Below are 14,186 nucleotides of genomic sequence, written 5' to 3'. Positions count from 1 at the left end.
ATGAACACACCGATTCAAAGCAACACAATCATCCGCATTTTATTTGCATCTCCCTTTGCAGGTTGTTGATTTTCCACCCTGCTCTTCCCACCTGGGTTCCTTCAGTCCCATCTCCCTCAAGTTCCCCCATGCAAGGGAAAAAGATACTGGTTGGTTTTTGCCAAGGTAGACATAGCTTTCTCAGCAGGCCTGCCCTACACTCTCAGGGGAAGTTTGTATCCAAGGGTACAGCAACAGAGGGAATCCTCACAAGAGGATACTTTGACCACAGGGAAGGCTGGATCTTTTCACAGAGCAGAACTGATTTGGGGGGTGGGGCGGGGTGTAAGGTGAGCAATATATTAGGCAGAGGTGGGAAAGGAAAGTCAATGAATACTAGAAGAGAACTCAGGTGTGGAGCCCAATCTCTGCCCTGGTGAGGTCTCTCCAGGTCCTCAGAGGTGGGATGGTGTCCCTCCACCCACTACCACTGTCTCCCCAGTGATGTAGCTGGCATCTTCAGAGCACAGGAATGACACGATGCCTGCACAGTCATCTGGCTTGCCCATCCTGGAGAATAGGGGCAACAAGGAAGGTAGTGAAAATCAAACAACCCCTGATCTGGCCCACAGGGAATGAATTTGTTTAATCAAGAAGTATCAGGTGATTTATCAGGACCAGTGTACAAGCTTCCTGTCAATCAAATAGGATTGGCATGATGATGAGCTGTCGTAATAAATACTGTATAAATACTGTACCCTGCAAAACCCACCACACATTATATTCAATAATACAGAGATACTTTGGTTTTTAGAGAACTCAGGACAGCAAAATCTGACGTCATACAGATAAACTGGTGAGCAGCGATTTTATTTGTTTCGCGTGTGTGTATACTGTTCCAGTGTCTGGGAGTCTGTGAGACAGTAAATGGTTTGTTTAAAACGGTTGCATTTGTATGGCTTCAATTCACAGACAACTTTTTCAGGAATCTATTTTTGTCCCTTAAAGTCAGGTTCATTTTGGGAGAATGTGCTAATTCTCAGTGCTTGTATCAGTGATTGCATAGTTAGGGAACACTGTAACCTAACTGCTGTAGAATGGTCTAGAGGTGGGCAGAATGGTCACTTCAAACCTAGAAGGCTGGATTAGTGCGGTTCTCCATCCTAGCTGCACATTGTAACGTGCAGTGAAAAAAGATGCTTAGGTCCTACACTGGACCAATTGAAAAAGAAACTCTGGGAGTAGAGCCTGAACATATGTCGTTTCACAAGTGCCTAGATGATTCTAATGCACATCTAAGACCAAGGATGTAGACATTCACTGGGGCTCCAGGATGATGGTACTCTGACATGTCAGCGAGTTGTGAACTAGGTGTGCGGCTCATGCCTGACATCAGAAAAGCTTTGGGCGCACCTGAGGGGGTCTGGGATGTTTGGACCAGTAAAGACTAGGCATTGCTGGAATGTGTACTTGAAGGGACAAGACAGGGTAGCCAAGAGCTGGAGGCAGGGAAGATAGAGGAAGAGGAGCCAGACAAAGGGGCCTGAACAGTTTGGCTAGCCCTGTGGGGAAGAGGTGAGTTTTCTTAGCAAGGGGAGTTTTGGGATGCCGTGAAGCTCTTCAGTCCTTTTATCTGTATTGGAGGATCATCAATTTGAGCTTTAGAAACATGGCTTTTTATTCAAAGGGAACTAAAAAAAAAAAAAGGTTCTGGTTTTGGTCTTGGTCCCTGGGCGCTAGGGTTGCCCAGAGATGGAGGCCACACCCAGGTGGAGAGAGAAGTCAGGGCTTCTCCCAGAGCAGCGCTCTGCTGAAACCCAGAGCTTCTGTGTTTGGTTTGTGCAGTGGGAGAGGACCTCTAGCACGCACCACTGTAGTGATGCAGTGCTCATGGACTTATGAGGTCTGTGTTTGCGGCAGAGGAGAGCTCGTGTTGGCTGTGGGACCAAGTGACAGCAAGCTGTGGGCTGTGTGAGGGACGAGACCTTTCGTCCTGGTCCTTCTCAACCCTCCCCTGTGACAGCCTTACCTTCTTATCTGCATGACTTTTTTAATGCTCTCCTCCCTTGCCTTGTCCATCCAAAGCTGTGGGAAAAAGGGACATCTTTTTATGTGGCAGAAGAGGAGACAGAGAGGGAGAAAGGTGCATGTGGGGTCTGCTCTGGACAGGTGGCTGGAAGGGGGGAGGTTGTCCAAAAGCCCAGGGTGGTGGGGGTGGAAGATACTGGGGTTCGTCATCTGGGAAGATACCCTTCTAGGGTCCTGGCAGTCCTCACCACTTTGCTGAAGCTAGTCTTAATGAGTCCTGGTGCCAGGCAGTTCACTCTAATGTTCCTTTGGTCGAGCTCTCTGGCCAGGTTCTTGGTGAGGCCCAGCAATGCTGTTTTACTAACATTGTAGGGGCCCAGGCCCTGGGGAAAGGAGACAGCGGGTCAGCGTCTTTGTTTCCAGTTCATTCTTGGTTCTTACTATAAGGCATAAAGGGCAGTAGATGATAGAGGAGTCTCCTAAAGGGAGGGTCCTAGCTAGAAAATTGTCTTGTGGGAAGTCACACATAGGTTAAGGTTTGTAGAGGCAAGGTGTCTATTTTGTCGGAAGGGGCTTGGTGGTATGATTCTAAAAGGGGACATATACTTCTCAGGGTGACTGGGAGAGTGGAAAAATGTAGGATCGGGAGTGGGGGTGGGAATGGAAGTGGTAAAGAAGGGGGATCTTACAGGAAACGGGAGGTAGGCTCCTATGGAGGCCACAATCACCACTGAGCCACCTCTGGAAAAAGAAGACAATGATCCTCTTCCCAATGGGATCCTGGCCCTCAGCCCACATGAGGTCTATCATACCCAGGCTCCCTCTTACTGTCTGTACCCTCGTTTCTCCATCTCTGGCACCACTGCCTTGGTCATGAGGGCTGTGGCCTTCACGTTAATGTCCAGGATCTGAAACCAAGAGAGAAGAAGGAGAAAGAGCATGAGGTAAGAGCTGGAGAAGGCAGGGCGATGAGGACTCCCAGGGCGGATTTCCTGAGATGTTTGTTGGGTCCTGGTGCAGATCTCAAAGATGGTTTGCCTGGAGCCTGCAAGTGCAGGAGCCGAGGCCAGGGAGAAGCCCCTTTCAGAGGCTTATCCAGCTAGAGAATGACATATTAGGTTCCTATGGGAAACAAAGGAACCTGGTCTATCTTGTTTCCTAACCAACCGAGCACGATTTGGCCTATATTAGCTGGAATACTTTGGATTTGAGCTGGATTTTCTGTGTTTCTTCTGACTAGGAAGAACCTGGAGTTGGGCTGGCCTCCTGGACATCCCCCAGAGTGGGCTGTGCTGCTCAGGGAAAATGTGGCCTGACCTCGGGCACTTGGGGTGGTTCCAGCCATTTCTCTGGCTTCTGAGCTGAGGAATCAGATGCTTTTGGCCCTCCGGGATGGACTGTCTGGATGGACATTTATTGGAAAGTGGGATCCTGAGGGGGTACTTTTGAAACATAGTCTACAGTCAAACCCCACATCCATAATTTAAAACAAATGCACAATCCCCATTTACATTGTTCTAGTTACTGCTGGGATATTCCCCTCCCATACCCTCCATGCCGACTTATTATTTAAAAATTTTTAATCTTACAGAAAAGTTGAAATAGAAGTACAATGAATCTCTAGATATCGTTTACCTAGATTCACCAATTGTTCACATTTTCCCCCATGTGTCCTACCTCTGTAGCTGCATAATTTTTTCCTGAACCACTGAAGATAAGTTGCAGTCATCACAATGCTCTATCAGTAAAACTTTAGCATTTTTTCCAAAGAATAAGGACATTCTTACACACCACCAACCAGTATCACACCAAGACATTCAACATTAGTAATAATGATTTTGCCAAATACGCTGTCCATAACAAAATCTCCCCAATTGCCTCCTCAAATGTCCTTATTTTTAAAATCCAGGGTTTAATCAAGGATCAACCACTGAATTTATATTTGATGTACTGTGACATTTTAAAAAATGCAAATTAAAAAGAAAAATTACTTAGTTTAAAACTGATTTTCATGTGGTCTTTATTCAGACTGCTCATGAAAGATGTTTCTTTACTTTAAAGAATATCAATCAGGAACTGACTCACTGAAGTGCATTTGGCACTTTGGTCTTTATGTCTGTGAAACACTGATAAACAAACTATAATATTTTAGTATCCTTAAACTTCAGTGTTGAGAAGTTATTGATGACATCAGAATGAAAAGCCAAACCAGGGGAGATCATAAAAAATTCAGCATTTCCAAATATGTGTGAATATTAACCTTAGTAAACAAAGACAAATATTTTAATTAAGGCTTCATAATTAAAAGCTGTAGGTATGTGAAATACATCACAAATATAATTATGTGTGCTCACATAAAAACCTATATTCCACACTTGAAGTTAGACATCTGGATCTCAGATTCTCTTGACATTGAGGTTAAGAAGGAAAGAGCATGGGTCTTTTTCAAACATTGTATGTTATAAAGTGGTAACAGGTCATTTCGCTTGACTAGCAGCTATTAAAGTTTTCCAGCTAATGAGAAATCGTTCTTTTTTGGCAGCTGAAAAGGGGGTGGGGAGGGTGTGTGTGTGTAGGCTTAAGTGTATTAGTTATTGGCATCGAGCTGCCATGTCTCTGCTGGAAAAACACCAGGAAGAAGAGCCTGGATGAGCAGGTGCGGGGAGAGAGATGGGGAGTGAAGCAGAAGAAGGCTAGCAAGGAGCAAAGGGAAGAGCCAAACTGGGGAGAAGCAGAAATGAAAGAGGGGCAAGGATAGAGGAAGCCACCTCCCACTGCCCTTCACCAGGTGCACTCCAGGTGTGGGCAAATTACAAAGATTCCTCATATGTACAGAGGCACTTGACAAATGCATTCTAAAAGCAGCCTGAGTTTGTTCTGGCTGTTTGCTAAGGCCTTTCTCCTGCTCCTTTAATCGCCTCTCACCTTGTCCCACACCTCCTCAGTGACATCCATTAGGTTTCCAAAGAAAGGGTTGACTGCAGCATTGGAGATCAGGATGTCAATGCCCCCATGAAGGTTCACAGCCTGGAGAGAGAGGCATAAGGTCTGAATTAGGACGGCAGGTCAGTGAGGGAGGTGCATTTATCAATGTGGATAAAGATTTTCTTCTTAGGAACAAATTGATGTCAAAATGACATCTCTTTTTCTTGAAACATTTCCCTCCCCAGCTTCCTTAAGTTCTACTGCTAAACATTTTGGGTCTAGTTTCTTTTGTGGTCTTTTCTTCCTGCCCCCACTTCCAGGGTTGTTGCTGACCTTTTACTCTTTCCCTTTGGGGAGCTCCTCTATTCTCATGGCTTCAGGTCCCACCTCAAAACCTACTTCTTTGGAATATTACTCAGCCATTAGAAATGACAAATACCACCATTTGCTTCGACGTGGATGGAACTGGAAGGTATTATGCTGAGTGAAATAAGTCAATTGGAGAAGGACAAACATTGTATGGTCTCATTCATTTGGGGAATATAAAAAATAGTGAAAGGGAATAAAGGGGAAAGAAAAAAATGAGTGGGAAATATCAGAAAGGGAGACAGAACATGAGAGACTCCTAACTTTGGGAAACGAACTAGGGGTGGTAGAAACGGAGGTGGGCAGGGGGTGGGGGTGACTGGGTGATGGGCACTGAGGGGGGCACTTGATGGGATGAGCACTGGGTGTTATTCTATATGTTGGCAAATTGAACACCAATAAAAAATAAAAAAAAAAAAAACCCACTTCTAGACTTCTTTACTTTTCGCACCAAGTCCCAGTCCCATTTATCCAAATGCCTACTGTCCAGTTCTCCTTGACTGAGTTACCATGATCTCAAACTCAATCTGTCCACACCTACCTGAACAGAGAAAATGTTTTATTTATATATTTATTTTGAGGGGGGTAAAGATTTTATTTATCTATTTGGGAGAGAGAGAGTGTGAGCATGAGTGTGGGGGAGGGGCAGACAGAGAGGGAGAAGCAGACTCCCCACTGAGCCTGGAGCCTGACATGAGCTCAGTTCCAGGACCCCGAGATCATGACCTAAGCCGAAGGCAAACACTCAACCATTTAGCCACCCAGGTGCCCCTCAGCTAATATTTTTTATTATTTTTTAAAGATTTTTATTTATTTATTCATGAGAGACATAGAGAGAGAGAGGTAGAGACATAGGCAGAGGGAGAAGCAGGCTCCCTGTGGGGAGCCAGATGTGGGACTTGATCCTAGGACTCCGGGATCAGCCGCTCAACTGCTGAGCCACCCAGATGTCCTGAGAAACTGTCATTCATTTATTTATTTATTTATTTATTTATAAAAAAGATTTTATTTATTCATAAGGGACACAGAGAGAGGGAGAGGGAGAAGAAGCAGGCTCTTCATGGGGAGCGTGATGCAAAACTTGATCCCAGGACTCTGGGATCACAACCTGAGCCAAAGGCAGACACTCAACCATTTAGCCACCCAGGTGCCCCTTGAGAAACTTTTTTTTTTTTTTTTTTAAAGATTTTTATTTAAAAAAAAAAAAAGATTTTTATTTATTTATTCATGAGTGACACACAGAGAGAGGCAGAGACACAGGCAGAGGGAGAAGCAGGCTCCCTCTGGGGAGCCGGATGTGGGACTTGATCCTGGGACTCTGGGGTCATGCCCTGAGCCGAAGGCAGACTCTCAGCTGCTGAGCACTCCGGAGACACTGTTTTAAATGGACTGACAGGACATCACCACTGGGAGGGGCCTTTAGATCACTCAGCCCAATGCAGGTGAAGAAACTGAGGTCCAGGGAAGTGAATTTCTCAGTAATGACATATGAGGGTTGGCTAAGGAACAGGAGGCCTGCTCACTGGGTCTTTGGGAAAGGCCAAGTGATCTGCTTAGGGCACAACCTAGTTAGTGGCAACAGATCTGAGCATGGTTTCCCTTCTACCACAGAGGTAATTCTTAAGAGCCCTCTAAAAGTGAGCTGGGGTCACTATGAAAGTGGCTACCCAGGAGCCACAGTGGGGAAGACACCACCAGCCTGGGCTTAAAGCAGTTTCCCACTCAGTTATGTCATTTCTCTTTCCCCTCCCCCCTTTATTGGCATGGAGGTGGGGAAGATTCAAGGCAGAAACCGAGATTTAAACTGGGGAAGCCAAGATACGGCAACATCTCACCTCGCTAATAAACTGAAAGTAGGCAGTGAAGGCATGTGCCAGAGTAACGAGTGGCCAACCAGAATCTGCCAACGATACGTGGCTCTAAAACCAGACTATGCATTTACCCAGAACAGGCGACTCTGATGCCTTGGGCGAGCAGCACTAAATGGGCCCTCAATCAACTTTGTGCTTCATGATTTGGCACACAGAGGGGTGTTATTAACAATGTGTACCATCTGCTGGCTCCCGTTTTAACTAATTATTCTTGCTAACCAGGTGCTAAGCTCAGTTGCTTCCACACCGCGGAAGGAATGCTTGGGCTGTCAACATGTAAATTTAACAAAATTTAAAGTCACATAAGCTTTTGAAACCAGTATCAATATACTGTCTGGTGCTCTCTTTAAATTTTGGTGTCTCGGCACAAAGCTCCGGTCACCTGTCTTGGCTCTGTGTAAGTCTTGGCTATGGACTTGTGATGAGCGAAGTGTAGAATCAGCTAGAAAGGGGTGTGTGCTGTACTCTGCCAGTGTATGGTTGGGGGCAGGGGACCCAGCAGCTTGGAGAGGAGAAAGGTCTAGGTTTTGATTGAACAGAGAGAAAGACCCATAGAAGACTCATGAGAAAGGCACAATGACCACCCAGGTGTCTCCTAAGCCTACTCTAAATTGTGTGATCACTACACTGAAGTGGTTAGGAGTTGAGTGTTCTGTGTTCCGACAGGTATATTTTTTAGAAAGAGTATAGTCAAGTGGAGAAGTGGCTGATCTGGATTCTGTTCCCCACACCTTTGAGAAACTTTGCAGTGCAGATTTGGAAGCCAGTGGATAGTAACCAGTCTTTTTATTTACTTATTTTTTGAAAGAGAGAGAGAAAGCAAGCGCTTCAGTGGGGGCAGGGCAGGGGGGTGCAGAAGGAGACAGACAATCTCAAGAAGACTCCCCGCTGAGCTCAGAGTCCCACGTGGGGCTCAATATCATGACCCTGAGACGGTGACCTGATCTGAAATCGAGAGTGAGCTGCTTAACCGACTGAGCCGCCCCGGTGCCCCGGTGCCCCGGATAGTAACGATTCTTAAGGAGCGGCCTTCCCCACTGCAGGGTAGCAGCTGGCAACACGCAGAACCCATCTCCAATACTAATAAGTATCCTCTCCTCTCCTGGCATTCTCCACCCTGACACTGGCCATCCAAATGACCTGAGAGTTATTTTTGTCTCATCCCTCCTATTTCCCATTTCTCGACAGTGGGTTAGGAAGAAAAAAGAAAATCTCACTTGGCTCCCACTGAATGTCTCTTGGGTGTATCCATTCTGGTCCCACTGCTGCTGCTCTAGACCTGAATGACAGAAACAGCTTCCTTGCTAACATTCTTGTCTCGGAGTCTTTTCTACTCTAATATGTCTTCTTACCAGTGCCAGATTATCCTTTTCAAATCTTGCTCGAAACCTCACATGGCTTATTTCCTCCAAGAACATCTGAACTCCTTTAGGAGGCTATGGAGACCCTCGTCCCTTAAACTTCCCACCAGCACTCCAGAGCCTGTGTTCTTTGCTGTGGATTCACAGGGCTCCCCTGTTCCCTTCAGTCCCTCCTTGGCTGGCTGCTTATTTTGCAAGATCATCAGGAACCCTGTTCCTCCTCTATCTGTCCAGTCTCCCCTGCTCCCGGAGGTCTAGCTCAAGCCCCTACCTCTGAGCCAGGGCTGTAGGACAGGTTAAGTGGACCTGGTGGGGTGAGAGGTGGTTTCCCTGGTGGGATTTCGACCTTAAGTTGCTAAGCACATTTCATATGGCTAGTCAGCAAACTGGCTGATCCCAGTTGGATCTCCCAGATGGTTCTCTTCACCCTTAGGAGCAAGGTCCCGATCTCAGGCTCTGTCCAGCCACCTATGCCAGACTAGGTGACTTCCTTTCTTCTTTTTTTTTCTTAAAGGTGTATTTATTTATTTTTAGAGGGGGTGGGGAGGGGCAGAGGGAGAGGGAGAGAGAGACTCTTAAGCAGACTCCATGCTCAGCATGGAGCCCTCGATCTCAGGACCCAGAGACCATGACCTGAACCACCCAGGTAACTTTCTCCGACACACATTTGGCTCTCTCCAATGCACATTCAAGCATCTGCCAAATGGTTCCTTAAAACAGAATGATTCTATCCTGTCTATCCTACCACTGTTTACCATTGTTTAGGGTACCCCTCTTCTATGATGATTACCAAATTATTTCTGTCACCCTTTCAATCTGTTAGCACCATCCTGTACTTTCTATCCAGGGTAGATTCTCCCTTCTACTCCAGGGCATAATGTGTGTGCTCTGAGCCTGAGAGAAGAGCAGCCTCCTTTGCCAGATAGTCGTATTTTCTTGTGTAGCTGGAAGGCTGGTGCCAAGTACCAACTCTGACACTGGCTTAGACACTTTCTTTGAGACTTACATCCAAGTGGGCACCAACGACCTGACCTGATGCTAATGGAGAAATGCCTGGTGATCTGTAGTCAGCTCAGCAGGTCTGGTTTGCCTTACAGCTCTTTCTAACTGGCTGAGGGACCTTGGGATGCTACTCCAGCTTTCGGAGCAGAATGTTCCAAATGTTCCGAAACCAGGAGAATAGTCCTTGCCTTGCTTGGGTTGTTGTCAGGTTTAGAGATAACCCATGAAGGCTCTGAACAAAGTGGATGGCACACAGTAGGTGGTTGAAACACGGCGGGCTGCCTCCTGGAGGTTCCCAGGGACTCAACTCTATAACCTAAAGAACAGGGAATTGATTACTAGCCTGTAGCTGGGAACATCTATTTTGCAATTGCATTTACCCTTCTCATCTTCCCAATTAGTTTGGAAACTATTAGGGATGCCTGGGTGGCTCAGTCAGTTAAGCGTATGCCTTCAGCTCAGTTCATGATCCCAGGGTCCTAGGATGGAATCCAGCATCAGGCTCCCTGCTCAGTGGGGAGTCTGCTTCTTCCTTTCCCTCTGCCCCTCCCCCTGCTCATGCTCTCTCTCTCTCTCTCTTAAATAAATAAATAAATAAATAAAATCTTAAAAAAAAAAAAAAAAGAAAAAAGATTGGAAACTACTGGAGAACCAGGGCCAGCTGTTTTTCTGGGTGACCGAAGGGATGATGCAGGGTTGAAGCATTAGAGTGGTTTTTGATTTTCTGACTGGGATGGGATGATTCTCAGAGACATAACAGAAAGGAACACAATAAAAACGTGCTGGAGGATTAGTGCGGGGAGGCAGAACTACCGGTTATGTCTTAGTTAATACTGCTGGCTTGGATCACATCAGTGATGTCTAGGAAAGCAGGGAAGGAGGCTCAGGCTGGCTCCCTTCTGCCACTCCGGGCTCGGTGCCCATATCCTTGTTGCTCACCGTGGCCACCAGCCGCTCCCGGTCCTCGGCCTTCCCCACGTGGCACACGGTGCCGGTCACGCTCAGCCCCTCGCCCTGCAGCGCTGCCACCGCCCGGTCCACGTTGTGCTGCTTCCGGCTGCTGACCACCACGTGCGCCCCGTCCCGGGCCAGGCGCCGGGCGATAGCGAAGCCGATCCTGCGGCAGAGAGAAATAACTGTCAATGCCAGGACAGGGGAAATGGTTGAGAGGTGGGCTCCGGAGTCAGAATGCCCAGGTTTGAATTCCAGCTCTGCCTCTGTTGGACGTGCTGTCTGCGTTACATGTAAAAGCGGGCTAGTGGCACAGCCATTACCGCACAGATGGACGGGCTTAACATGTTCTTAGCACTCATTTACTGATTTCCCCCCAGGGTTTTGGCCCTCGGGCTAGGTTCCTAGGAACTGATAATATCTTCCTCATATCCACCCCATACCCTATAGGGACTGAGAGGAGAGAAATGAGCAACAGCCACTTCCATGGTTGAAGGGTCTCATTTGAAAGAGCCCTTGCCCCAGATACCTCCCTTACTTATTCTACATCGGTTCAAAATTATATTGTTAATTATGGGGGGGGGGGCATGTGAAAGGGTGGGTCTCTAGTAAAAAATGTAAATTTTTTACATTACTCCTGTGGGAGTAAGGGTTACACACTCTGGAAGTGTCTGCCATTAGCATTTTGCATATATTTGTATTTTAGATTTGTGTAGTGCCGGCATCTAGCAAAGTCCTGTGGGGATGAGAAATGGATAGACAAGAGCGGTGAGTGAGAAACAGGGCAAGGGCAAAATGTACTGAGCTAAAAAAAAAAAAAAAAAACACCTGGACACATGGGTCTTGTGTCCTGTCCAGGTTAAGGGGCGCCAAATGCAGTGGCTGGAACATTTCCACAGTCGATGGAGGCCGTGGGATGGGATTTTTGAATCCTGAGCTCTCGGATTCCTGGTGTTTGGTCTTCCCAGACTCTAGGTGGGGCCGCTTGCCTGGGGCTTGCCTGGGGCCGCCCGGAGCCCTGGGAGCCTGGCTTGCTGGAGGCTGCTCTGAAGTGGCGCAGTTGAACCCGGGGCAGCTGTGCCAGGAGACCGGTGGGAGGGGGGCGAAGGCAAGAGGGCTCGGAGGCGCTGCAGGCCCACCATGTGGCTCCTTCCTTCTGGGGTCGGACTTGGCCCGGGAGTGAAGTCGGAGGCCGGGAAGCAGAGGTCAAGGGGTTAGTACCTGTTTGCAGAGAGCTGGGGCCCCCGAGACTCCGGGCCGGCACTCACCCGTCGGTGGAGGCCGTTACTAGAGCCACCTTATTGGCGAGCGGGTCCTGGCGCGCCATCCCGGAGCTGGCCTTCCGCACAGACCTCCACGCCCGGGCGCCGCAGGCCAGCGACAGCCCGGCCTTCTGCATGGCACCGCCTGGCGGTGCAGGAATGCGGGACACCCGGGCGGGACGACCGCAGTGAGGAAGAGGAACCGGGACCTGGCCGAGCTCCTCGCCCGGCGCCACGCCTCCGTCCCGCCCCCAGCCCGGCTCGCCGAGCTCCGCCCCGCTCCCCTGGCTCCCGGGAGCGGGCTGTGGCTGCGGAGCGCCCCCTGCCGGCCCACGGCTGCCGCACCCTGCTGTCCTCGGCTTCGCTCTGGCCGTCCCTTTGGGGCCCGCCTCTTGGCGGGAACCCACAGACTTCCCTGCCCTCGGCAACGTCCCGCCGCTTGACCTTGTTATCTTTGCGGGGCGGGAGAGCCTTAAAGTTGGCTGTTTTTCTTTCCCAGAACTTCGAGATGCACCTCCACCTCCAAGAAAGTCTGGGTCTGTGATAGCTAGCTCACAAGAGAGCAAATGTTTGGAGATTGCCAGTGGAAGTGAGGCCTGTGGTCCTTACGGAGTCATCAGGTGAGGGTCTCAGGTGAGGGTGGAGGAGCCTGGGAGACAGATGTGATGGGGAGGAGCAGCCGGGCTAGGTCTGGCACTGCCCTTCACACTGGCTGACGGTCTCCTCCATCCTCATAGGCCCGGAGGGCAGACTCTGATCACTATGGTAACCAGTGTGCAGAGGGAAGAAGATCCTGATTGGATCAGACTTCTGGTACCCTCTACTCCAAGAGGACTGCCCCATTGTACAGAGCCTAAGTGGTAGCAAGAGGGGAGAGGATCTCCCAGCCAGTGATGGAAACACAAACCCAGGGGTACTCAATTCTCCATAATCACCATGTCCCCAGATCTTAGCCTTTGTCCCAGTTCAATAAATATTTATTGAAGGTAAAAGCATTTTATAAACTGGAAACTACTAAACACGTAGTAATTTTTGCCACCATAGAGTTATTATTATCGTTGCTACAGGCTAGGCTCTTCATCTGTAAACAGAGGATGCCAGGGGAGATGATGGATAAAGTCCTCTCAAGCTATATATTCTGGATCTGAGACTGCACCCTACACTTCTGCTGAGCAGGCTGGAATGATCTCTCCTCTGGGTTTCTGAGAGAATTAATAAATCTGGAGGGCATATGGGACACTGTAGAAAGGCCCCAAAAGACCCCCAAGTATCTGTCTGGATTGGTTGAACACAGTGGCCTCCAAACGCCAGACTGAGAAGTAGTGCTGATCCATGGCAAAGTTTGCACTCCTTCAAGGCAAACTGAGACAGAGAAAGGCAATATAGTGAGATTCGTAAAGCTAAGCTTATTTAACTTGACAGTTCTTTATCCGGGGATATGTTTTGCTCCTTTTGTGTGTGTGTGTGTGTGTGTGTGTGTGTATGTGTTAGTCTTTTTTGTTAAGATAAGATGATGAAAGCAGATGGGTACGTTGAGAAAAGTGTTGTTAGTTGGTAAAATCACCAGTCTGGCAACTCTATATCAGTCCTTACAATTAGAGGAGAGAGAGTCCTAGTCTATGAAATTCAGTTCTGGGGATTGCTGTTTAATAGAATTCATACTTGCTAGAAATTCATTTAGTATACGTGTAGTTCTGCAGAGCAGCTAAAAAGAGATTTCAACGTTCAAAAGGGGATGTATGGGTAGCAAGTGATCTATCAGGCATGCACTGGATTTATAGTATATTCCTCAACCAAGGAGCTACAGATGCGGTCCTCAGCTTTGGTACTCAGCACATCCTGATGAGATAAGAGAGCCGAGTCTAGTTTTCCCCATATCCGGGGAAAACTGACTCTCTGACTGGTGCCCCTCAGTCTGAACCTCATGAATTATTGATAACAGAGGCTGGATAGCATGACATTCCCCCTCCCCTCCCCATTCAGAGCTAATGCACTGTGGGAACCCTTCCCAGTGCTCTCCACCTGTGGGCCCTGGGGAGAGTATGTAGGAGGATTGGAGTGGGGGTTCTCAGGGCTTTGGGCTCACAGGGAAAGGCCATCACAGCAGATCTGATCTCTCTTCATCCAGAGCAGAGGCAGGCAGCCAGATCCAGGGGCTGAGGCTGGGGTGAGGAGGGAGACCACACCTCAAAGACCAAAGTGTTCTGAAAAAGAGAATTCTGGCCTGGGAGCTTGGTGAACATCACATGGACAAGGTTGATATTTGGCCTCCAGGACCATTTCTTTTGGGAGAGCACAGGGGACATTAGGGAGGGGGATCTGTGGATAGAAAAGCGTAGAGGGAAGGCAAGTGGTGTGGGAGCCTCTAGCTCCTACTCTTCATCAAGCTGGTTTGTTGGAGATGGTAGGAGGGGTAGGAAATCTTTGGGGGAAATACCTGG

At 48.3% G+C, this 14,186-nt stretch overlaps 1 protein-coding gene and 1 long non-coding RNA gene across 2 annotated transcripts; one reads left to right on the top strand and one right to left on the bottom strand.

The window, feature by feature from the left end:
* Positions 1 to 13: 13 nt before the first annotated feature.
* On the bottom strand, positions 14 to 11,964 carry DHRS4 (dehydrogenase/reductase 4). Its single transcript, NM_001048234.2, has 8 exons — positions 11,752 to 11,964; positions 10,472 to 10,649; positions 4,933 to 5,034; positions 2,845 to 2,915; positions 2,697 to 2,748; positions 2,256 to 2,390; positions 2,009 to 2,064; positions 14 to 549 (listed from the first exon to the last, which is right to left on the bottom strand). The coding sequence occupies exons 1-8, from the start codon at positions 11,880 to 11,882 to the stop codon at positions 435 to 437; spliced, it is 840 nt and encodes a 279-aa protein (NP_001041699.2). The 5' UTR covers positions 11,883 to 11,964; the 3' UTR covers positions 14 to 434.
* Positions 11,468 to 12,796, top strand: LOC102154870. Its single transcript, XR_005363059.1, has 3 exons — positions 11,468 to 11,696; positions 12,245 to 12,365; positions 12,483 to 12,796. It is a non-coding gene; the product is annotated as an uncharacterized LOC102154870 (long non-coding RNA).
* Positions 12,797 to 14,186: the final 1,390 nt, after the last annotated feature.

Source organism: Canis lupus, chromosome 8 (assembly GCF_011100685.1).
Source record: "Canis lupus familiaris isolate Mischka breed German Shepherd chromosome 8, alternate assembly UU_Cfam_GSD_1.0, whole genome shotgun sequence".
Classification (NCBI taxonomy): Eukaryota; Metazoa; Chordata; class Mammalia; order Carnivora; family Canidae; genus Canis; species Canis lupus.
Note: the sequence above shows the minus strand (reverse complement) of the source record. Positions and strands in the feature narration are given on the sequence as shown.

Bases quoted from the DNA above. Each gene is read 5' to 3' on its own strand.
- DHRS4 (NM_001048234.2), bottom strand. From the start codon at position 11,882: ATGCAGAAGGCCGGGCTGTCGCTGGCCTGCGGCGCCCGGGCGTGGAGG. The intron at 2,916-4,932 runs GTGAGAGGCGAT...TCTTGGTTTCAG, and splicing joins CTGAGGAGGTGTGGGACAAG to ATCCTGGACATTAACGTGAA. The intron at 2,065-2,255 runs GTGAGGACTGCC...TTTTTCCCACAG, and splicing joins AGACTAGCTTCAGCAAAGTG to CTTTGGATGGACAAGGCAAG.